The 25,041-nt window shown below is 43.4% G+C and overlaps 1 protein-coding gene and 1 long non-coding RNA gene across 3 annotated transcripts; one reads left to right on the top strand and one right to left on the bottom strand.

The window, feature by feature from the left end:
- Positions 1-748: 748 nt before the first annotated feature.
- LOC140594466 (uncharacterized) lies at positions 749-14,869 on the bottom strand. Of its 2 annotated transcripts, none has more exons than XR_011995296.1 (3): positions 12,932-14,869; positions 10,143-11,102; positions 749-2,138 (listed from the first exon to the last, which is right to left on the bottom strand). It is a non-coding gene; the product is annotated as an uncharacterized lncRNA (long non-coding RNA). The 2 variants fall into 2 exon arrangements; XR_011995297.1 differs by having other exon boundaries at positions 14,501-14,637.
- On the top strand, positions 11,856-24,579 carry PAQR9 (progestin and adipoQ receptor family member 9). The gene is made up of 2 exons (XM_072727065.1): positions 11,856-14,833; positions 15,701-24,579. The coding sequence occupies exon 2, from the start codon at positions 15,855-15,857 to the stop codon at positions 17,004-17,006; it is 1,152 nt and encodes a 383-aa protein (XP_072583166.1). The 5' UTR covers positions 11,856-14,833; positions 15,701-15,854; the 3' UTR covers positions 17,007-24,579.
- Positions 24,580-25,041: the final 462 nt, after the last annotated feature.

Raw genomic sequence — 25,041 nt, 5'->3', positions numbered from 1 at the left:
GATGCCTCCAGCTTTGCTTTCCTTTTTCAAGATTGCGTTGGCTGTTTGGGGTCTTTTTGTGGTTCCATACAAACTTCAGGATTCTTTGTTCTAGTTCTGTGAAAAATCCTGCTGTTATTTTTATAGGGATTACAATAAATGTGCAGATTGCTTTGGGTAGTATAGACATTGTAACAATATTTGTTTTTCCAATCCATGAGCATGGAATGAATGTCTTTCCATTTCTTTGTGTCTTATTCAATTTCTTTCATCAGTGTTTTATAGTTTTCAGAGTACAGGTCTTTTACCTCTTTGGTTAGGTTTATTCATGGTATCTCATTATTCTGGGTGCAATTCTAAATAGGGCTGTTTTCTTAATTTCTCTTTCTGCTACTTCATTATTGGTGTAGAGAAATGCAACAGAGTTCTGTACATTGATTTTGTATCCTGAGACTTATTACCAAAACCCACTACAAAATATATAACACAAAAAGTTACGAACACTTTTCCTTAAAAGATAGAGATAAATAATTTTAAATAAAACATTAGCAAATGATATCTAGCAGTGTGTTAAAAAAAAATGATAGCAAATGATATGGGAGTCTAATTAGAAGTCCTAAGAAATTTAATCACAACAAAAATACTAAAGGAATCTGAAAAAAATGGCTAGACATCAAAAACCAATAATATCAAAAATTAATAAAGCTATTAATTATAGCTTTTCTATACACTTACAACCAGTTAGAACTGAAAATGAAAGAAAATACGCTACTTAGACCATAGTTTTATTTTTTTAACAGATTTTTTTTTTGGAAAAAATTGTTTTCAATATTATTTGGGGATTCATAAAACAATCTTGAAAATGGAAAGTAAACATGGGTGGAGCCCTGCGTGCTTTCTGATGATTAATTCATGCAAGACCATTTGGAGATAAAGCACCAAATGCATCGCTGACTCATCAGATCTTCATTCCCTTAAGGAGAACAAGTGCACCAGCTGAATTCAAAATGATCCTGTAGTTTCCCTGAAAATTACTACTTAAATTGTGTTTCACAAGAGAACTTCTGAAATTAATTTCCTTTTGTTTGGGCTGGTCTTTACATAAAGGGCATGGCTGATGTCCATGTTCAGTGTTGTCAATGTTAACTATTAATAAAACACAAAACTGTCACATGTACCTTGGATAGAATGTCCCCTGGAGAGAAAACACTAGGTTGTCTCTTTTATTGGAAGCTTCCCATTTCTAAGAATACATTCATTCATTTATAAATATAACAAATATTTACTACATGCCAGCCCCTGGACCAGGTGCTGGGGGTAGAGTAGTAGACAGTGCAACCAGACAGGCCCTCTCTCTCATGGACCTGATAGACTAGTGAGCTAAGGTTAGTGTTCTACAGAAATTGTGACTGATCCATCGCTTTTCTCTAGAACAGGAAAATGGAGAGCAGTGGGTGAATGAAAAATTGGTAATCTCCACTTCTAACTGAACAAATAGCTCTTATCATGAAAAGACGGGACAGCAGTACACCACAGTGAATCAATCCTAACGCTGGTAGGAAAGTCCTTTGCAAGTGCAGTTCTCTATCCTGCTCCCCTCTGCTGCCCCAGGCATGTGTTCTCCAAGCAGAAGGAGCAGTAGCATTTCCTCTCTGCCTTCTCGCTGGGGCTGAGGTCAGCCTTGGGCCAAGGCCAGCATGAGTCAGCTTGCCCAGCATGGACTCTTGCCTCTGCCTCAAGGATGGCTTTGTTGAAACCTTGATGCACACATGCAGTGTTTGTATCCAGGGTCCAGGACAAGGGTGTGGCATGGCCCTGTGGAATATGGGATGTGCAAGCCATGTGGGATTTGGATTCACAGAGTAGCGAGGGGAAACATTTCTTTTTTTCAAAAGAAATTTGAATATCATAACAGGGGCCATGAAACTGTTCATATCCTTTGATCTCATAATTCCATTTTGAAGAATTTATGCTAAGGAAATGACTTCAAAGAAAAAGAAGTCCATGGGATCCCTGGGTGGCGCAGCGGTTTGGCGCCTGCCTTTGGCCCGGGGCGCGATCCTGGAGACCCGGGATCGAATCCCACGTCGGGCTCCCGGTGCATGGAGCCTGCTTCTCCCTCTGCCTATGTCTCTGCTTCTCTCTCTCTCACTGTGTGCCTATCATAAATAAATAAAAGAAAAAAAAAAAAAGAAAAAGAAGTCCAAAGATATTCTCATAATTGCCATCGGTAATCATGATAAATTCTTAGCATCCCAATACTGCCAATAGAGAAACTATAATATAATCCGGATGAACCATTACAGAGGTATTAAAAATGGAAAGGATGAGTACTATGTTAATTCATGAAAATATCTACATTTAGAACAGAACATAAGATGGAATTCACACATGGATTATAATTATCTGAAACATCTGTAGATATATCAAAGAAGATTAGAAGAGAATTTTGAATATTGCTAATGGCTTCAAATTTAATTAGTTTTTTCCCTAGAATTCTCTATGAAAAAAAAAAAACATTTTTATGCAAATAAGACTACATGGCAACTGACATATCAACATACACCAGTTATTCAGACCAGGCTTAAAAGGGAAGAACAGAAGTAGTTGTCTGCACATTAGGATTTGTCAGTATGGCCCACCTCCAATCTCTCCAGGTCCAGAACAGAAGACCAGGTTCTGAGGCCCCATCACCATCTAACAGTCACCCTGATGTCAGCTACTCAGACCTACAGCATGCATCTCAGCTCTTCTGGGCTTCTGGTTGCTGTGCTCTGTCCCTCATCAGTCTAATTATATAATATTACCTGAATACGACTACCTCCCCGGAGGCTGCCTGCCTGCCTGCCTGCCTGGGACACCACCATGTCTGTCTCCACCCCTTTTGTGTGCTTCTCATATGAGCTCCTTCCCAGCACCGTCAGGTGAGCTGTTCTAACACCAACAGACTGCATGGAGCTGGATTGTGTCCTGGTGTCCTCTCCATTACTTAAGCTCATCAACTGTATCTCAAGGACTTTTCATTTTCAAGGATCTCTACTAAAAGATAAATATCCTTGAAAGTTGTACTATCTTAAGCCAGTGTTTTGTAATATCGTGGCTGGGTTTGTTGTTCTTTGAGTAAGGGCTGGGGGGTGGGGGGGAGGTGCATAGGAAGAACAGTAGCAACTACCTTTCATTGACACCTTGTTTGTACCTAGCACTTCTTCAACATAAATCTTCACAACAACCTTGCAGGAAAGCATTACGGCTTCCCTTTGCCTTCCCTTTGCAAACTATTCCCTTTGCAAAGTTTAAACAACCTGCCCAAGCTCACATGGCTGATCCACGATAAAGTCAGACTGCAGGCTCAGGCCCAGCTGACTCAAAAGCCAGGGGTCCTTCACCCACTTCACACCGTGTACCCAATTCAGCGTCAGAGAAAGGAAACACAAAGGCTGAGAGTCAGAAACCCAGCTGTGTGGTCTTGCACAAGACTGCTCCCCTGGACTCTGGTTTCCTCATCTGAGTGAGCTGGACTTAAAAAGCTGCCCATTCAGAAGGAATAGAAGGGGCTAGGCAAATGGCCAAAAAGATTTCCAAAGGACCTTCTCTCTCATTTCACCCCTGAGACTGATAGGTGGTCATTCGATGCATGATTCCGGGCAGCTATCCAAGCACTGGAGAGAAGAGGAGAAAAGGCCAAGGGTGGTCACCACCATCAAAACTTCCCCAGTTGTCACATGAAAGAACACGCACAGGACTCCTTACCCATTTGGAAAGAGCTCCCTTTCTGACAGGGAGCTCTCAGCTGGCGATTTTAAGCCCTGTAATATAAATACTTTCCCATATGATGTGGGGAAAGTCCTGGTGGAAATGTTACTGGCACCACTTCGGGTGCAGGATTTAGCAGTGAGGAGGTCCTCTTGGAACAGACTGAACTTGCAGAAAAGGTTTTGGAAGGAAGTCCATGCAGACGTAGTTTTTGCGCCCAGGGCTAAGTAATAGCATCATCACAGGCTCTGCCATCAAAGAAAGCATACAGAACTCAAAGGAGGGAAGCAGCATTACAATTGGAATCTTTCCCCTGCTCCCCTCGAATATGTCAGGCAATAAGGCACAAACTATCCTTTTCCCAGGAGCTACCACCATGGTGCACCCATATATAATCACCCCTTTTGAAGATACAAGGCTCACTTCCCTAAGTAGATACATTAGGCACATTTAGGTGAAATGAAAGCCAACCTCAGTCAAGCTGGAAGAAACAAAGTTCAGCTTCCAGCCATTGGGGATTAATGCAGAAAAAAATCTTCCTCCTCCACGGGTGTCCTGGAGCTGTTTTCCCTCATGAGCCTCTGCAGCCCGCACTGGGCTTTTCAGCTTTGCTCTCTGCAGGAGGCTGCAGGGCACTTGGCACCTGCAGGAGCTGCCGCGTCCAGAAGAAGGCACAGGGAGTAGGTGGTGGAGAAGCCACCTCCGGGGAGGTTAGCCTGCTGGCAGGCAGCTAACACTAACCGCTGCCCCTGTTCTTCCCAAAGGCAGCTGGCCTCGGGGCACCTGTGTGCCAGCGAGACAGGTCACTGGGTGTTAGTGCCTAGCGCCAGGGGTAGGGGTGGGGGTGCGGGGCGGCGTGGGCACAGGGTCCTGTGTAGACCAGATACTCTCTGCGGTTGGGCTGTGCTCTCAGCAGTAGGTCAAAAATTCGTGTGTGGCAGTCTCAGAAGCTCTTATGACATTTGCAAAACTCCGAGTATTTTTAAACCAGGCTTTCAGGAGGAGGATCTGTTAGGTTCTAAAAGCTCAGGCCGTAGCCAAAGACGGTGTAAATTTTTCATACCTCTACGGCACTATATCCACGCTGACATTTGCCTCTCTTTAGCTCGGTGAAGGTGAAACCATGGTGAGACAGAGTCCTAAACAGTCTCCGCTGAGCTGCAGGGGTGCTAAATGGTGCTATTAATAGAAGAGATTTGAGGAATTCTCTTTGATACAAACTACTTTGTTAGAATTGACCTTTAAAATCCAAAGCATTGTAAATCTTTCCTATCATAATAGCTCATGTTATATGTTGTCTCTTTCCCAATAAATCACTAGTCCACCAAGTCGACCTTCTAGAAACTCAGCTGAGTGGGGGTGAAAGGTGGGGGCTACGCCTGTCATTTTTTTGGTGTTGTTTTGTCGTTAAGATCCCCACCGGGAGATTGATTCTGAAGTGCAGCAACCACTGTCCTGGTCACTGAAGTTCACAGCCAACAGCTTTTGTGTTTTCTATTTTTGGTTTAGCTTTTCTAGGTTGTGGAGGTCGGTTAATTAGAGAAGAGTCTATCCGAGCAGGGTCAATACAAATATTCTGAGCTGAGCCTAAGTCTGGGCTTAGAAAGCCTTGGGAGGGGGATCTTTTTAGACATTCCACCAATGTTTATTAAGTACCTACTATGTGCCAGCGCTCTGATAGGTGCTGGGGAAGAGCAGCCAGCAAAACTCCTGCTCTCAACAGAGCTTGTATTTTAGCAGGGAAGGAAAAAATGAATAAGTTATATATTATGCCATGCATTATATAATGTCCAATAATAAAGTATGAAGAAACTAAAGCAGAGTGAGGAGGCAGAGAATGATGAGGACTGTCACTTTAGATAGGATGGGTAGGGATCCCTGGGTGGCGCAGCGGTTTGGCGCCTGCCTTTGGCCCAGGGCGCGATCCTGGAGACCCGGGATCGAATCCCACGTCGGGCTCCCGGTGCATGGAGCCTGCTTCTCCCTCTGCCTGTGTCTCTGCCTCTCTCTCTCTCACTGTGTGCCTATCATAAATAAATAAAAAAAACAAAAAACAAACAACAACAACAAAAAAAAAGTTAGATAGGATGGGTAGCAGAGTTTTCTGAGAAGTCTTGTTAAGCAAATAACAAAATGAAAGGAGAATGTTGGGATGGGAAGCATTTTGGGCAGAGGGAGGCAGAAAGAAACAAGTGCAAGGGCCCAAGGGCAGTTGTCAGCCCACCAGCGAATCAGGAAAAGACACCCCTTTTTCTGGGCAAATGGCCCATGCCTGGGCTCAGAGCATGGCCAGCAGACCTATCAGCCTCCCTGCCCCCGCAGCAAGCCGGTGTACAGAGACAGCCGGTGCAAAGCCACACAAAGCCTCTCCTCATGGTACGTGCTTCGGACTTAGAGGAATAGCAGGAAGGCTGGGGCAGTGGGAGTGGAGAGAGGATAGAATCAGGGAGAATGGTAACTAGCAACCTCAGTCATAAAAGATTAATGATTTAGAATAAAAATCCCTCTGTTTCGTGAACTAACCACCAACTACATGGGATACGATTGAAGAGCCACCCCTCCATGGGCCACCAGTATCCTCTTCATCCCTCATTGTAGTGATGATTTTCTCCCATCAACCATGAGGCTGATATCGAATTTAAGATCAGACCTAAAGAAAATATCATTCCAATTCAGAAATTTAAGGCTGGCTCTTTCCCAGCCCATCTCACAGAGGAATTCTCTCCTCCCTCCCTTCTTTGGATTCCTTCCTTTATACCATTTGTATCATACCTGCCTTCCTTGAGGCAAGACATTCTGTACAGCAAAGTCAAAAGAACCTTGGCCTAAGTGTAAAATCACTAATATTCTTTAAGTTACATAGAAAATTAAAAAAAAAAAAAAAAACAAGTAAAATAGACTTTCTTCATCCCTTGTTCAATCTCTAACTCCCTTATGGGAGACTTTCATTTTCTGCTTTATTTCTAGATTGTTTATAAAACGTTTTATAAATCTATTTATTGCTTTGACAAGCCCATAACCAATTACTTGATATTAGTTTTTCTTAACCATTTAAGAAGAAAAAAAAGTGTTGTGTTGTATTGTGTTGACTGACATCTGCTAGACCCGGATTAGCCTGTCTCCCCTAAGTGGTTATTACTTAGAATTTTGAGGACAGTAGATAAAGTATGTACGTTGCCAAAGGACATGTTAGAAATGTTAAGTTGAGGGGATCCCTGGGGGGCTCAGTGGTTTAGCGCCTTGCCTTCGGCCTAGGGTGTGATCCTGGAGACCCGGGATCAGGTCCCACATCAGGCTCCCTGCGTGGAGCCTGCTTCTCCCTCTGCCTGTGTCTGTGCCTCTGTGTGTGTGCGTGTGTGTGTGTGTGTGTGTGTGTGATGAATAAATAAATAAAATCTTAAAAGAGAGAGAAAGAAATGTTGAGAATTTCCAATGCAATCTGGAGCTGGGAATATGAGATAGAATTGTAGCCAACAGAGCCATTCCATTCGCACTCCACCTCCCTCCAACACAGACCCAATTAAACAAGGTTAGTATAATCAGGAAGCCTCCAAAATAGAGGAGTGGCCATTCATGTGATTTAAAATGGAAAACAAAGGGTAAGTTCCTTCCTCCAGCATTCAAATCTATTTGTTAATTAAAAGTAAAAGAGCATGGACATTGTTAGGATAAAGGAGAAATCAGGAAAGTGAGATGCAAGCCAAGGGCCAGACAACAAATAATGCAGGGCTGACAGTTCTCTTTGAGATGAACAAGTGTGGTTGACTCATGACTCTTAGTTTTACATGGTTTGCCTGCCAGATGGCGCTTATCCCTCCCCCCAGCCCTGACCTCTATGGGGTGGGGACCGAGGCTGGGGTGCAGGTGTCTATCTAGCACATTACTCAGAAGTAAAATCACTGAAAGCTTAATGGTGTTTGAAAGAGCTTTGAAATATTCCTTGTTTCAAAATGGCCACAGTAAAAAAGCACAGAATGGTTGCATCGAAGCATTGTGGATGCATTTCCCATACAAGTGAGAGCAGGGGGTAGTTCCGACTTCCCTTTGTTGTGCTCCAACTTGCTCTTCTTCTGTGCCCCGTGCATCTACTACCAGCTTTGTACATGATGTTTATCACTGCTGGTGAAATACACATTCAAAAGTGTCTCCAAAAACAAACAAAAAACAAAACTGTCTCCAGAATGCTCACCGTAAATTTATTCAGTAATCCCTATCCAGTAGAGGGAAACCTCTCCAAGGCAGTGAGTTAAGTGCATGTGAAAATTAAGTATACAGAGTTGAGACTCTTGGGAGAAGACACAGAGGTTGGAGGGGCAGGGCAGGGGTCAAGAATAAAGCAAAACTAATGCATTTTGACCATGGAACTCTCAGAACACAAGCCTCAGAGGAAACGTGCCGAAGTGTGACCGTGAGAATAACTATGTTCCTAGACATAAATGCTCCTTGTTCACTCTGTAGAAATAAAATAAGTGTGCTGGAAAGAGTCTATTGATAACTCCATATTATATACTGTATTCTTACAATAAAGTAAGTGAAAGAAAATAGTATTAAAACATAAGAGAAAGTGCATTTACATTTCTAAACTGTATTTATCCAAAAAAAGAAAAAATCCACATATAAGTGACCCACACAGTTTAAACCTATGTTGTTCAAATTCTTGTGGTTTTCATATGAATTGGATATAAGAATGAATGTAAGATAACTGAAATTCTCTCTCTCTCTCTCTCTCTCTCTATATATATATATATATATATATGTATATCTACTCACACACACACAGATATATATGATATGTTAACCTTCAATTAATTTAGTGATTGGCACCCGAAAAATTATGCTGCTAAATATTGTCAACAAACAGATATTGTACCTCAAAGAAAAGAAAAATTGTTACATTAAAATACTAAATGTAGGGCAGCCCAGGTGGCTCAGCAGTTTAGCGCCTCCTACAGCCCAGGGCCTGATCCTGGGGACCCGGGATCGAGTCCCATGTCGGGCTCCCTGCATGGAGCCTGCTTCTCCCTCTGCCTGTGTGTCTCTGCCTCTCTCTCTCTCTCTCTTTCTATCTCTCATGAATAAATAAATAAAATCTTTAAAAAAAACCTAAATGTACAGGTATATGAAAAGATGCTCAACATCACTCATCATCAAAACCATGAGGAGATATCACATCACATCACATCTGTTATCAAAAAGACAAGAAATAACAAGTGTTGGTGAAGATGTAGAGAAAAAAGAACGCTTATACACTGTGAGAATGCAAACTGGTGCAACCACTATAGGAAACAGTATAGAAGTTCCTCAAAAAATTAAAAACATATGTTTTAGTAATTCCACTTCTGCGTATTTATCTGAAGAAAATGAAAACACTAACTTGAAATGATATCTGCACTGCTGTGTTCATTGCAGCATTATTTACAATAGCCAAGACATGGAAACAACCTAAGTGTCCATTGACAAATGAATGGATAAATAAAATGCAGTAACTATATGCAGTGGAATACTACTCAGCCATAATAAAGAATGAAATTTTGCCATTCACGACAAGAAGGGTGGAACTTGAGGATATTGCTGAGTGAAACAAGTCAGACACAGAAAGGTAAATGCCATATGACCTCATTTACATGTGGAATTTAAAACAAAACAAAACCGAGCTCACAGATGCAGAGAACTAATTAATGCTTGACAGAGGCAAGCGGTAGAGGGTGGACAAAATGGGTGAAGATGGTCAAAAGTACAAACTTCTAGTTTTAAAATAAACAGGTCATGGGGATGTTGTATAATCTGGTAACTATAGTTAATAATACTGTATCACATACTTGAAAGTTTCTAAGACAAACTTAGAAGTCCTCATCATAAGAAAAAATTGTTTATAACTACGTATAGTAACCAATGTTAAGTAGACTTAATTCCCAATACAATCAAATACTGAATTATTCTTTGTATACCTGAAACTAATATAATGTTGTATGTCATTTATAGCTCAATAGAGATTTTATTTTAATTTTTAAGAGGGGGAAAAAACAAAATGGAACTATGGCCAAGTGAGCTTGAGGCCCAAACAGAGCCAACTGAGATGCCTTCCCCTTGATGTTAAGTATGCAATGATATAGCAGAATATTTTCCTTTCTATATGAATCCGTTGTAAAATCAATAATATTATGCTAAATGCAAGGATCATCTATGAAATCATGGAACTGGCTATTTGCCTCTTTACAGAGATGTAGGGTATGGCAAGCCCCGTGGTAACAACAGATGTTATTTGTTTGTAGAAAAATGCTCTTTATATGAAATGTACCTTCCAGCCATGCCTAATCTGTCACATACTGCATGCACACATGCCTTATTTGGCATCTTTTCAGGGACTTTCTAACCAGATCCAGTTAGTAACCACATTCAATAACACTTACGGTTGAGCTTTGGGCCACGATGCAACAGTGGTTTATTCTCATCAGTTGTGCTCATTTAATTATTAACAAAGTTTTCAACAACAACTATGGCTATGTGAGGTAGTAAGTCCCTTTACTGGAGATGTTCATCAAAGCTGGCTATACAATAGCCTCTCAGGAAAACGCACCCTGTAAAGGAAAGAGTAGGAGGTTTGGAATAACAAAGTTTGACTCTGGCTTTGCCACCCAACAGCTGAACATCGCTGAGCCTCTGCACTCTTGTCTGAAAATGGGGTAGTTTGGATTTATCTTGCAAAGAGTATTCTGAGAATTAGAGCTAATGTATGTAAACCGCCTATCCCAGTACCTGAATACAGTATATGTATTCAGACTATCATTAAGGGGAAGATGGGACTAACAGGATTATGTGACGTCCCTATTCTAAGATTCTAGGATTCTAAGTTCTAGCCTTTTAAAGGCTTACAGTACTGAAAAAATTTTCTCCAACCACAAATACACGGTGACTGCTTAGCACGTGCAAAGCACTGTGTTCCAAAGAATGAGGAGCAAGAACTCAATAATCTATCTTACATGCTTGTATAACTCTTTCTCAAGTTAATGAATGCTACCTAAAAGGCCCTCTCTTTTTTTTTTTTTTAAAGGCCCTCTCAAAAGCAAGCCAACGGCCTATGACAGTCTCTTACCCAAAGGGTAACTCTGAATTGGGATGAATAGAACATGTAAATGTAACACCTTTATGGAAAGACAATATAGGCTCTAGCTAGGAAACAGGAAGGGCAGAGTTGGGAGAAATAACTCCAGAATGGAGATGGCCGTCTTAGCTTAGGGAAGCTGCAGGAGGGACTGAAGGCGTGGGCAGGTATGGTCACCGCTTCCTTCGGGACTGCTGGGTGACAGATGGAGACCTCCAAACACGATTCCCAGTGACTCAGAAGCAGGAAAGGGGAGTCCATCCTAGACCTGGGAGAGGGAATGGAAGCAAGCTGGACAAACAACAGGCATGGACTATACAGCACAACTCAATAGCATAATGGCATATCCTTATCAGGAAAGGGTCTTGACCCTCCCTGTGCCCCAAAATGTTATTTATAAATTACTTCCATGTAGTATATACTACATACATATATCATAAGTATATCACACAGTAAGTGTATCATAAAACCTTCACAGAGTATAGACATCAAATAGGATTTTGAAACAGAAGGTGTAATATTTTATTCTTCACCCTAATCAGTGTTCTTGTGCACCGCACGTTGGGGACCAGAAGTACAGAACAGGTGAACTTGTGGGAGACAGGGGAGTAAGGTGTTGTCACCCCCCCGCATAGAACCTCAAAAGGGAAAAACACCCTCTGCCAGTCTCCCTCTGCTTTTCTTCAAAAGAGAACCCTGTCACCATGTCAGGGAATAGGCAGGAATAGTGCCAGATAAGAACTCAGTGTCCCCACCACTCTCTCTCTAGCTTCCAGCCTTCTGCCTGGCCTTCAGACTGTACTTTTCTTCCAAGGTTGCCATAGTTACACCTGATGCCACTGCCAGATGGTTTCTGCACCATTAGGAAGCTCAGACTCTACAATCTGGTAGTGACCATATCTGACCTGGAAGAGTTTGGGTAATAACATTAGGACTGTTTTCAATTTGGAGAAAGGCAAGTACTTTGTTTAGACTGTATGTTATGAGGAGAGGGAATGATCTTTACAGAGTTCTCTTTTTTTTTAAGATTTTATTTAATTATTCATGAGAGACACACACACACACAGAGAGAGAGAGAGAGAGAGAGAGACAGGCAGAGGGAGAAGCAGGCTCCATCCAGGGAGCCCGACGTGGGACTCGATCCCCGGTCTCCAGGATCACACTCTGGACTGAAGGCCGTGCTAAACCACTGAGTACCTGAGGTGCCCTTAGAGAGTTCTCTTTATACGGTGTCCTGAGTACAATGAAGCACTGGGACCACTGTGGGGTTTGTGTGGTGGGTTGATTGGTTTGGGCTAAAAACTAGAGTAGGAAAAAAATCATTTCTTGCAAGAACAGGTATACTGTTAGCAAATATCACAGTATTTTTCCCCCTTGTGGGCTTTACAAACAGCTATCAGAGCACATCAAATTTGCTATGGAATTTTTATAAATGCTTCATCTTCTGACTGTAGAGAGAAACACAAATAAACCTATAAATCAGTCCATAACAACATCACCAAAGCAAATCACGTGGGGAAAAAACATTTTTCCAGTTTGCTACAGTTTCCTGATATGATTGCATTCTGCAGTCGAAAAATACAGAGCACCCAAAATACAGAGCCTCCACAGCACCCAAAAATACAGAACCTCCACAGAACTACAAAAACATTTGTGGCCTTGGTTTGACAAGCTTTCCATTGGGAGAACTAGCTGGTTTCTGCCTCTAAACACAGGTACTGGCATTCCAACGTAATATTTTTTTTATTCTTGTCAAGAACTTGATAGTCCTGGTTACTTACTTTAGAGATGCCTTATCTCCCAGTGAACCTTCAGGGAATGGTAGCCAGCCTGCCCCTCCTATCAGTTTAGCCAAGCCCATGGGGTGCAAGCATGGTTCTCACTGACAAGAGGCAGTTAGCTCACCAGAGTTAAACCACAAAACCTAGCCTGGATAGGATTCAGGGAACACATTTTTACATCTCAAAACTTTAAAAATTAACTCTATAGATTGGTAGTAAATATGGAAAAGTCATAATGCTAGACTCAGTTTGTTGTTGTTGTTGTTGTTTTCTAATAAGTTAGGTCAGCTTTGCTGTTTCCTTAGATCCTACTTACTTGGCTTTGTTAAGACAGCTGTTGGGTTAGCAGCAAAAGAGGTTTCACGACACCACTCCATGGAATTAGTTGTGCCTCATGTGGAGTGGGAGATGGAAGAGAAAAGAGAAAAGCAGAAATCACAAAGACTTTCTGCAGGTTAGATTTCAGATTTTTTTTTGAAAAAAAAATATTTGTAAAACTGTTTGAAAGAACATTATATTTTATTATAGCCAATCTCACCACTCAGTTATAAACATTATTTTATCTAACTAGAATTTTTACAATTTACAGTCAATTCCATTATTTCAATGTGAACTATTCTATTTTCTCCAATTAAGTGAACTGATTATGCAACTAAAAGATTAGTAAATATGGAAGTTATTATTGGATCAACATTTTTTACAGGCTACAGCTTAGATTGTTTGTGGAGTCCAAAGAGAACATGAAAATCTTTTTCCTACTCTGCCCTAGATTCAAGTTATTCATTCCCAGGATTGATTTATAAATGTCTAAGTCTTAATCCCTTTTACAAATTAACATGAGTCTTTAACTCAGATGTTAAAGGAAGGTTGCTTTAACTTGTTTTAAAAGTTTAAGACTACAGACAGTGGAAAAACAAAATATTTAAAACAAAGCAGTAATTGAGTAACTACAGCAAAATCTCATTCATTAATCAGGAATTGGTGATAGTTAAGGAAGGCACAAGACTGAAGTGTACCTCTGGCCTAATTGTGTAAGAGTTTGCTAAGTCAGCTACTAGTGGAAACGTTTTTTTTTTAGACAGAAGGCTGAAACCTCTATAGAGAATGTTTCTGACACCTTTAAGTAATTCTAGACATTTAAAACATTGAATTCTCAGTTATAAATAAGTCTTATCAATAATTTAAGTCCTTCTTGAGCCACTGCTAAGTAAATCTTCCTTGACCTACTTGTAGGATTTGCCCTGGTGAGGAAGGTAGCCTTTCATTTATAAATGAAAATGAAAGCCTTTTCCTAAATCAGACTGCCCTTCCCTACTGTTCCCTTTGTGCAAGGCAGGTCGGATGTTCTGGTTTAAGTACGTGAGATCCAGCAGCAGCTTGCGGGAGTTCAAATCTCCCTTCTACCAACTGGGCACGTTACTTACGGCCGTGACGCCTCCAATTTCCCAGTCTGCAAAATGCACAAAATAATACTACCTAAAAGGTTTTTAAACTGTAAAGCACTTGGAACAGTGCCTGGTCCCTTTAAAATGAGCTCTGGTTGCCACAACACTGTACTGCAGGTCAGTGATGTAAGTTAGATTCAGTCTCACTCCCGGGGCATCACTAAGAGAAACTTCTGTGAATTGGTAAACGTTTTAGAGCAGACGGGTTTTTTAAGTCCCTCCTTTGACAAAGCCCAAGGGCAAGTTTTCTTTCACACCGCAGTGCATCACAACCGTGTCCATACTTGAGCCTTCCTTCCTTCTGGCCTCCATCCACCCAACCTAGCCTGCCAGGTACTTCTGGTTAATTATGCATAAGCCCTTTCCAAGCCACCCCCCCCCCACCTCCTAGTCTCTACGAACTCGTCTTCGTTCTCTTTTCATTTCGTGCCAGAACGCACCTCCTCCCTGAAGCCCTCCCTCCTCGACGCCCTGCGCTGCGATCGGCCCTGGGCTCAGGCACAGCTCCGCTTGGCAACTCCTCCGCAATCAATTCTCCGGCTGGTTCGAGGCTTTCTTGAATCGCCCGGTCTTCGCCTGAAATTTTTCACTAAAACGTGGAGTTTGCACAGTCCGCCCTGAGTTGTTGGACTTTGGCTCCAAACCAGAGTCCGAGTTAAAGGCACAAGAACACGACGCTGGGCGAGCGGCGGGCCCCGCGTGGCCGGTGAGCGCGCCCGGAGTCCCGCGTGGGAACGGCGCGTGGGCCCGGACCCGCGCGGAGGAGCGAGGAGGTTAGTGACGCACCCGAGGAAGCCGCTGGACGCAGCGGGGGCCTGGGGCTGTGGTCGCGCCCCGGGGCGCAGGCGCGCGCTCACACCGCCGGCCCCGAGACACCGGAGCCTTCTCAGGTGTGTGGCGATGACACGACTCCGATCCGGACGCCGCGTCAAAGGCCCCCGCTTCCCGGCGCGCCCCGGCCCCCGCCACCTCCTCAGAGGACTGTGAGCGCATCCGTCCGCCCGGCGCAGGCTCGCATCCTCGCGCCCGCCAGGCGCGCTCCCCCGGCCTCCCCGCCCCCCGCCCCGCGGCCGCAGCTCCCCGCCCCCCGCGAACGCGGCAGCCCAGTGTCCCTCGGAACGCCCGCGGGGCTGTCGGGCTTCGAACCCGCGCGTCGACCCTGGCCCTCGGCGGGCGCAGCCCAGTCGCTGGCGCAGCCTTCGGCCCCCACATCAGTCACTTACGGGCCCGCTGGGGCCCCTGCGGCCCGAGGAGGGGGGGATGGTACGGAACCCGAGCCCGGGGACAACCCTATCCCCCAAGGCGGCCGCGAAACCCTAGCCGGGGAGGCCCCCGCCCGCCCGCCCGCCCGCCCTCCAGCGCTAGGCTCCTCCATCCCCGCCTCCCGCTCCGGGGGCGGCGGCGGCGGCGGCGGCGGCGGCGGCGGCTGCGCCCGCACCGGGCGATGCCCAGTCACCGCAGCAGCGCCGCCGCCGCAGTCCGCCGCTGTCGCTGCCGCAGCGCGGGCGGCCCGAGCCCGAAGCGCGGAGCCTGCCGGAGGGGCCGCCGAGCCCGCGCGCCCCTGCCAGCCGCTGCGCCGCGCAGGACCTGATTATTATTATTATTATTTGTCTATTCTTTTTTTTTTTTTTCCTCCCCAGGAACGGCTGCTCGGGCTCAGGTCCTCTCGTGAATCTGCAGCGACGCCCCCGGCGCGTGCACAAAGGCTCCGACGGCGGCCGGCGGGGGCTGCCGGGCGCGCGGGAGCGGGCGCCAGAGGTCGCCTGTGCGCGCCCTAGCCGGGCCCCGGGCACCATGCCGCGGCGCCTGCAGCCCCGGGGCGCCGGCTCGAGGGGGCCGCCGGCCGCGACCGCCGCGGCCTCGGAGGCCGGCCCGCGTCCCCACCCCTCCGCCGCCGCCGCCGCCGCCGCCGCCGCGGAGCCCCTGGCCCCGGCCAAGCCGCTGCTGCGCTGGGACGAGGTGCCCGACGACTTCGTCGAGTGCTTCATCCTGTCGGGCTACCGGCGGCTGCCGTGCACGGCGCAGGAGTGCCTGGCCTCGGTGCTGAAGCCCACCAACGAGACGCTCAACTTCTGGACGCACTTCATCCCGCTGCTGCTGTTCCTGAGCAAGTTCTGCCGCCTGTTCTTCCTGAGCGGCCGGGACGTGCCCTTCCATCACCCGTGGCTGCTGCCGCTGTGGTGCTACGCGTCGGGCGTGCTGCTGACCTTCGCCATGAGCTGCACCGCGCACGTGTTCAGCTGCCTGTCGCTGCGCCTGCGCGCCGCCTTCTTCTACCTGGACTACGCGTCCATCAGCTACTACGGCTTCGGCAGCACCGTGGCCTACTACTACTACCTGCTGCCGGGCCTGAGCCTGCTGGACGCCAGGGTGATGACGCCGTATGTGCAGCAGCGCCTGGGCTGGCACGTGGACTGCACGCGCCTCATCGCCGCCTACCGCGCGCTCGTGCTGCCCGTGGCCTTCGTGCTGGCCGTGGCCTGCACCGTGGCCTGCTGCAAGAGCCGCACCGACTGGTGCTCCTACCCGTTCGCGCTGCGCACCTTCGTGTTCGTCATGCCGCTCAGCATGGCCTGCCCCATCATGCTCGAGAGCTGGCTCTTCGACCTGCGCGGCGAGAACCCCACGCTCTTCGTGCACTTCTACCGTCGCTACTTCTGGCTGGTGGTGGCCGCCTTCTTCAACGTGAGCAAGATCCCCGAGCGCATCCACCCAGGCCTCTTCGACATAATTGGCCACAGCCACCAGCTCTTCCACATATTCACGTTCCTCAGCATCTATGACCAGGTGTACTACGTGGAGGAGGGCCTGCGCCAGTTCCTCGAGGCGCCGCCGGCGGCCCCCACCTTCTCTGGCACGGTGGGCTACATGCTGCTGCTGGTGCTCTGCCTCGGCCTGGTCATCAGGAAGTTCCTCAACAACGCCGAATCCTGCAGCAAAAAGTGAACCTCCGCCTTGGAGGAGGCTGCTGGTTCGCCCGCCTGTTCCTTTGGAGTTTCTGTTGTTGCTGTTGTTGGTTTGTTTTCAAGTTTTGTTGTGTTTCCTTCTTTGCTCCAGGAAGGTGCTGCAAAACCACAGGGAAAAGGGTGACAAGGGGGGGGAGAGGGGGGTGTCTCAGTGCACTTGGGGCTTTTGAAGAGGGGGATGTCTCAAGCAAGAGGGACAGAGACACTGGTTCTCACCCCTGGAAAAAAATGCGGGTGGTGTCTCTGACATCCAAGGGGTTTTTTTTGTTTTTTGTGTTTTTGTTTTTTGTTTTTTTCAAAAGGAGCGAGTAAAATCCCAAATAAAACCCCATACAGTTTGGTTTTCCAGTCGTCTTCTGTGCCGGTGGTAATGACAAGTAGTCCTTGTGAGGTCAGGTATGCAGTAAAGAGGGTAAGTAGACAAAATCCTTGGGTACTTCCATTTCATTCTGAGGAATGCTTGGATTTGTAAAAAAAAAAAAAAAGAATGGAGCTTTGTAGGAAATGGGCACAAAGACACAAACCCAGGGCTTAACCTGCTAGAAAATGCATGGTATGTGAACACAAATTAATTATTTCAAAATGTTTCTCCGATGTTATTTATATAGTAATATATACAATGATTTTTCATAATTTATCGAAGCCTGTGATATGCACTGAATTGTCTTTGTTACATAGTTTTGGATCTTGCAGCCCTTCTGCATTGCATACACTTGAACTGGACATCAGGGCAAGCTGCTTGAGAATTCTCAACTACTTTTCTTAAACAGTATTTTCTGAAGGCTTATGTGTGTTATGATACAACTGTGAATTATTCTACCTTAGGGACTCTGGTTAAACTATTGTTGAGGAGCTCAGTGGTTTGTATACATCCCAGATTCCAATTTACTTTAATGTATTCCACAAAACCCATCCGATTTTTTTTGTTTTTAATTTAATTCTTTCGTTCTCTACTTATTTAAATTGCCACTGGAATAAATGTGCCTTTTGAAGCAATGCCCAAATGACTGGTCCTCAGACATAGTTTCGTGCATGGAGAGAGCAGTAAGAATAAGCTTTTCTTATTTTACTGTAAATCAGGGTCTAACATTCCACCCAGGAGGGAAGGAAGATGGTGTTGGTTTTAAAATTTTGGACTGGAAGTAGCTTACCAGGACATGCAGAGCATTTGGCTTCTCTAAGAAAAGGAGCCAACCCACTAATGTGGCTGTGGTTCCTAATGCAGGCATCGGGGAAGGTGAGAGGACGCTGTCCTAGACCAATGCCATTTATCCTTGCTTAAAAATACAATATTCAGGAATAACTGAGGCAGTTATATTATGAAAGTCAGGAGCATATTACTTGAATTATAACTGAAAATGTTGAGCTAAACAACATTACCTTAGCATAGTTAAAACATTGAAGTCTCATTTGGATCCACACTATGGAAATGAGTGGCAGTCACCCTAAATCATGGACAAGTTAGAAGATGTCTTCCTGAGATACTTTCTAATGACCACATTGGCCAATGTTATTTAAGACATTTCTCACAAGCGATAACCTGTATTTGAGATAACAACTCTAGATTAACACAAACCACTGAGGTGGCTTATATAATTTAACTTACCACACTTCCTGACAAGTCCTTTTGGTTAGGAGCCAAATAAGTCATTGAATGGGGAGTCTTGACTTCATAGTATAATTTAGATCAAGCACATAAGGTAGATGAACACTTACCTCAGCACTGGTAGGCTGGAACTCCTAAAAAGATTGCTGTTTTGGGGGTATGCTTTTAATCTCTACTGTATTTTTAAACAGAGAGGCTTGGCACAATTCTCTGGAGGAACCAGTATCCTTGTGCGTTAATTTGCACAGAGAAGTTAATATGTCTATATTTAATTTGGAACCTCGTAATGGGATCGTAAATACGCTTTGCACATTTGCTGATGGGTGTTAGTATCTAATCTTTTGTAAAGTGCAAGGAGATTCCCATTAGGTGATAGAGGCTGAGAATTTGTGCCTAGCACAGGTGTCATTCCTCAGCTGTAACTTAGCTCAGTGCGTGTATTCAAGGACAGCTGTGGAAATCGGATATGCAAACTTATTTGCATGTCACTGTTGTCTCTTCTAGAGCCCCAAAGAATGTTGGTTTGGAAGCTAGAGAAAACAGGTTGAGGAGTGTTTGCTAGCTTCCTTGTAAAATGGGACCTCCCCTTTCAGAAGCAAGTGTCCGAGGGACAGAATTCTGTAAAGGGTCCAGGAGTTTGAGAACAAGAAATAAACCCTGTATTTGTCATTTTAAATTTTTTGTTGGAAATCTTCTAGGTCTACAGAATTCCCTTCTTGCCCTGTGTCTTTGTCCTTAAGCAGAGGCCACTTAAGGATAAAATTATACCCATATCATTTTCAAGTGATTATGATGCATGAGCCCAGTGAAGTGACACACTTTTTCCCTCAAAGTTTTCAGACTCAGTATGCCCCAGGGAGAATGAGGACTCACTTCCCTTCCCTTTGCCTTTTCCTTCCTCCATTTTCCTTTCTCCCATTCTGTCTTAGTTCTTATATACCACAAATAACATTGACAAAAGGACCTTCCAGCTGAAAACAGTGGTTTGGCTTCACTTCCTATTTGCAGATAGATACCATATATGCTATAGAGGACCAGGGATGATTTATGAAACTATGTATGTTATTTGCTAAATTTTATGAGATTTCTGCTCAGATAAATGATGATATTTTGGAATCAGCAAATATTTACTCAGTCTCCATTTGCATGGAACTAGCCAGGTATATTATTACATATTTCAGGGGTAATACAGCAATGAGAATAAAATATCTTGAAAAATATTTTTTCACATTCTCCATTTTGCCACATCCATTAGAATTCAGTTTTACTGTATTGTGTTCACTGCTTGAAATGTAGGACAAATGATAAATAAGAATGTACTCCATTATCTCTGTAAAACCTATTTTGGCAGTGGAATTTTGAAGCATATTATGTAATGCATTTTATTTTTACTTGTTAGTCATGATCTAGATGACATCTCAAGGAGCAGCGTCATGCACTCATGCCTGGGAAGCGAAGGTGTTTGACTTTGGAGCCTGTCACCCTGTGGGTTGGCCTCTGGGGTTGACTCAGCTGAGTTAGTTGGTTAAAAGGGGTTCCTTTCTCCCCTGTCCTTGCAGCTGCACCCTCAGGTGAAAGGAATGACCTTCCCAGATAGACGTGAGTTTCTTGGTCATGTCATGACTGGCTCGTAAAAATAAACTCGATCTTTTCCACTGGCCATACGCTTTCTATAAATAGCCCAGGAAGAAAGTATGGGGCTTCAGAGCTGGCCAGATTGGCCTTCACATGTTTCCATTCATAAATCCTGCCCGTAAGTGTTTGCAGTTAAAAACCATTTAGCCTAGTTTGTCATGCCACTCCAGGGGAATCATATCTAAGAATGCAAAACTGGGGGGATGGAGGTGATTTTTTATAATTTTTTTTCTAATTTGGTGCTGACTCTGAGGGCTCACAGCAATAATAAAGAGGGATTGCTACCTTCAGATTTCTTCACAACTCTATTTAGTGAATCTGCACAAAGCTAGAAGAGTAAGAGGCAGGTATAGGAACCCTCTTCATTTCTAGGTTATACCAAGGCGACAGAATCAAGTTGTCAAACTGGCATTAGGACACGGGGATGGCTGTGTGCTCAATCGTATTTGCCAGTTTGCATAGCTATGATGCCTGGTCAGGCACACAGACACTAATTGGAGATGTGTGTCTCCGTAGTTATATATCTATGACTAATAATATCTATTTTATCTATATAGATATATAATTTATCGTTGTAAAACAGAGCAAAGTGAGACGTGGTTATCCTTGAACTTAGATTACAAATCTTAAACAAAATGTTACTAGGTACTAAATAGTTTTTATCATCTTGGATTATTCTTCATCTGTTGAAGTCTGCCACTGCTGACTTCACGGTCAGTATCCTTTGAGTCAATTTCCACATTTGTCCATGTAACCCTTTTAGTGATCATTGAGCACCTACTGCATATGAGACTTTGGGAGAGGATCCATCCGTATTATTCCAGCTGTTACCCATTTGTCTGCTGGTGAAACAGAGGAACACCAGAAAGCCCTCTGGCCGGGGACCATACTCTGACCTTGGCCACAGCAGAACATCCCAAGCCACTGAGTTCGGTTCTTTTCTCCTTTCTGTTAGAATGGGAGCAACGCATAGAATCTTATTTCAATTAACATGCTAACTTACCCAGAATCAGTTCATTAGTTCATTCGTTCGTTCTTTCTTTTTTTCTTTCTTTCTTTTGTTCTTTCTTTCCTTCTTTCTTTCTTTTTTTCTTTTTCTTTTTCCTGTCTGTTCCTAGGCCTACGTGAATTTGATGGCTAAAAATAACTAGAAAATTTAATGTACAATGCAGGTGAAGGTAAGCAGGCATATTACATGGAGAGAGTTGAAAAATTTATCACTACTAATTAATAGAGATGCTAATAACCACCACTTTTTAGGAGGTTAATAGTATTCATGTCATCATGAAACAAGGTTCATCCAAAGTGCCTAAACTGTGATGTTAGTAAGTGTCTGAATGTCATAGATAGCACACTTAAGTTTTAAAAATAGGAGCTTAAATCTCCAAAGATTAACTAATGTTCTTTAGCCTTTTTTCTCTCTTAAGGTCTTTATGTTGTAATCTATAAAACATGTTTTAGGAAAAATTACTTGGAGGAAATTATTTTTAAAAATTATCAGATGTGAAAAAGACAGGAAGAAGGCATAAGCAGGGGGAGAACAAGGAGGATTAGATTCAAACAGAATGGGACTCAAGTTCAACTGTGGACAGTCTCTCCTGAGTTTTAAATTTTGTCCCTAGAAAAGCATGTGAACTCCCATGGTGTTAGCACTCAAATGGACAGGCAAGGAATTCTATTTGGCAGCCTAACCACATCCTGTAGCTTTTGACCTGAGCACTAGTGCCAAGGTATATTTTGAGTAGTACTCTTACCTCTGGCTTAATGTCCTTAATTTGTTTCCATAAAATTAGGACATAAGGCAAAAAGGCATTAGGGGATAGCACCAGCCAATTGTAAATCACCTTTTGCATCATTTCTTTGAAGGATTGCCAATATCCTCTGACATAAATCGCCTGACGAAAAGCGAACAAGCCTAGACAGACTGAAAAAAGAAAGCGTTCATTGGTTAAGCTGAGCACTATTGTATTTCAATGTGATAGGCCATGCACCTTCCCGCTGAAGATTTTATTCCTTCTTCAGTAGTACAAATAATTATTTTTTAATTGTGAAAATGAATATCAATTCTCCTTAGTTACTATTCCAAAAATCTAATACAAATTTTTGCCATTGTTTCCAAAGGACAGATGTATTGCATTTCTGATTTGCAGATTTCTAACCAGTTTGTAGACTTTTTTTGTTTTAGAATAGCTTCTTAAGGATCTGTGAGCAAGTTGCAGAATTAGAGTGTTTATTTATAGGTCTGAGGCCGAGAATGCTGGTTTGGTTGTTAACTGTGGCAGGATGTGACTTTTGAAAGCTCTGAGCACATCCTTGTATGCAAAAATGATCACTTATTTACTATTTAGCTCAATGGAAAACAGCCTTTTGTTTGAGCTTTTGAAAATGTTCCCCAATGTATTGTGCTTCTGATTGTTATACATGATCCTTAATATTTTTGTTCTTGAACAATTTCTGAAAGCTATTCCAAACGTGGCATTCCTCAAGGAATATTTCTTGAATGTGCAGAATTATTCTCAAATGTGTAAATGTGGCAGGCCACCTTTCTCATGCCTTACAGCTCCACCTAAAATATGCAATAAGCACTCGAGTAGGAGTGGAGGGGTCTTCAGATGGTTATTTAACCATGCTGTAGAAATTGCCCTGCTCCTCACTGCTCACCCACAACATTGAGAAAGGACACCATGTAAATAAACCTTTGTTTCTAGATGAGGGGAGTATGGGGACACACATTAATCTCATTTCTTCTTTCAGTTCCATCTCTAGTTAGAAAGCATAATCTGTTTTTTAATATGCTGGATGCAAAAAAAGAAAATTAATAGGAAAACATTTTAAAGAGGTATTCTAATTTTATATTTTAAAAGTTTATAATAGCAATTTGTTTGTAAAAACAGGCCTTAGCACATAGATGAGAACCAGCGCTTTTTGGAAAGCCTCATCTTTGTCCTGGGAGTTTAATCACCTAGAGCTCTTATCCAAATGATAAAGGCCTCGTAGGTCTTTAAAAATGTAAATAATGTATAGTTTAAAGAGGGGTAAAAACCCATTTTTTTTTTAAATGAAGAAAACAGGTCAGATATGTCCTAGGTGTGTAACAAGGCTAAATTAAAAGTCTTTTAAAAATTCTAGTTAGAAACTTCATTAAATTCACTCTCCCAGCAAGGCTTAGCACAGGTCTACTTTTCTACCGGATTGGTTTTCTTTTATGGAGGCTATGAGCAAAATTATTCTAACTAAGCAACTAAGTACCAAGAAAAAAAGGGATGAGGCACAGTTCACTTTGATGAGGATATAACCACAGCGAATGACATAGCCAGGAAAATGTACAGCCCCAGACATGCGCTCCTCGCTTCCGTGGAGTGGAAAGGAGCATAGGGTCCCACGCCATTGATTACACAGACCAGGAAAAGGCTGTCTGTGTGGCAGGGCTGGGGACAACCCCGCGGCTGTTCTTTTATCTGCATAAAGCATGTGGTAGCTCTGAACTCCTCACTTCAGCCTTCTCCCAGGCCATTCCCATCACCCTGGAAGCCTTCGGTTTCCACAACTCAGCCATGAAGACAAAAGGTTTCTAAAAGGATTCCATGTATATATTTAGGCCTTGTCAAACCATCTGCCTTACGAGGTTCATTCATTTCCAAACCAAGGATTTAAATATGATTACTGTGCTCAGATTTACAAGAATGTACAACCAGCAGGTCCCCTTTTGCAGTAAAGGGCATTAATTGAAGGCCATACTCATTTTTTCCCTCAGGTCAGAGGCAGAGGGAGGATTTCACGGTGACCAAATAGAGACCTCCTTGTGTCAGTATTTTTTTTTTTTAAGTTCATTTAATGGTGATAATGGAGGGAGAAAAGAGTAAAGGATAATGCAGGCATGAAGAAAGAAACTGAAAGATCCCACTGCTTGCTAAATTAATTCCTCTTCTTAGGCTACCTGACTCCAGCCATCACCTACATCCTAAACAGCTGTATTTAGCTGGCTAGAGAGGCTTCTCAGGATGTCTGAACTTCCATTAGGGACTACGATGTGGTTTCAAATCAATAGTGTACTCTGCCAGAGAAGCATTATTTAATCATAATTCCACATTACCTGATAAACAAATCTATAGAAATAGATACTTTGATCTGTTCTGTGCATGTAGCTAACAAAATTGTGACTCATTCTCTTGTATAGTTTGCTATGATTTTGGTTTTCTGAGATATTTGTTCCTTATGGTCTTGAAAATGGAATTCTATATTAATAAAGTAATTATGTATTTTTTGCTGAAAAACAAATGTATGAAGTAAGAATAAATTATTTGTAAGCACATTGTTTAGGTCTGTATTCGTATGCTTTCAGCAAACAATTCCTAAGTCAATAGTAAGTATGTATAACACTAATACACATGACAAGAAAAAGCATCCTTTTTATAAAAATCAGCATGCAGAAGGAAAGAATGTAAGTGTCTAATGAGAGTCCTGAAGACGCATCCTTAGTATATTTTTACAATTTTATTTAAATGAGAAAGAAAATTCAGGAGTTACTTTGAAACCATATCTTCTAAGAAAATACTTAAGCCCAGATAATCAAATTTTTCCTTACTCTTCCCCATATTTCAAGGCACATGTGGTCCATGGACTTCTGTGCAGTGCAGCCTGTCCCAGAACCATGATGATGTGTGTGATTTATGGTATCTCCATTCCAAATAACCCCAGCAAAGGACATCCAGCTTCAGTTATTAAGGTCTGTGAGGTAAACTCAGGGAAAGCTAAGTGTAACCCAGAGGGAAGC

This window comes from Vulpes vulpes, chromosome 11 (genome assembly GCF_048418805.1).
Source record: "Vulpes vulpes isolate BD-2025 chromosome 11, VulVul3, whole genome shotgun sequence".
Lineage (NCBI taxonomy): Eukaryota > Metazoa > Chordata > Mammalia > Carnivora > Canidae > Vulpes > Vulpes vulpes.
Note: the sequence above shows the minus strand (reverse complement) of the source record. Positions and strands in the feature narration are given on the sequence as shown.

Coding starts and splice junctions, on each gene's coding strand:
- PAQR9 (XM_072727065.1), top strand. CDS start 15,855: ATGCCGCGGCGCCTGCAGCCCCGGGGCGCCGGCTCGAGGGGGCCGCCG.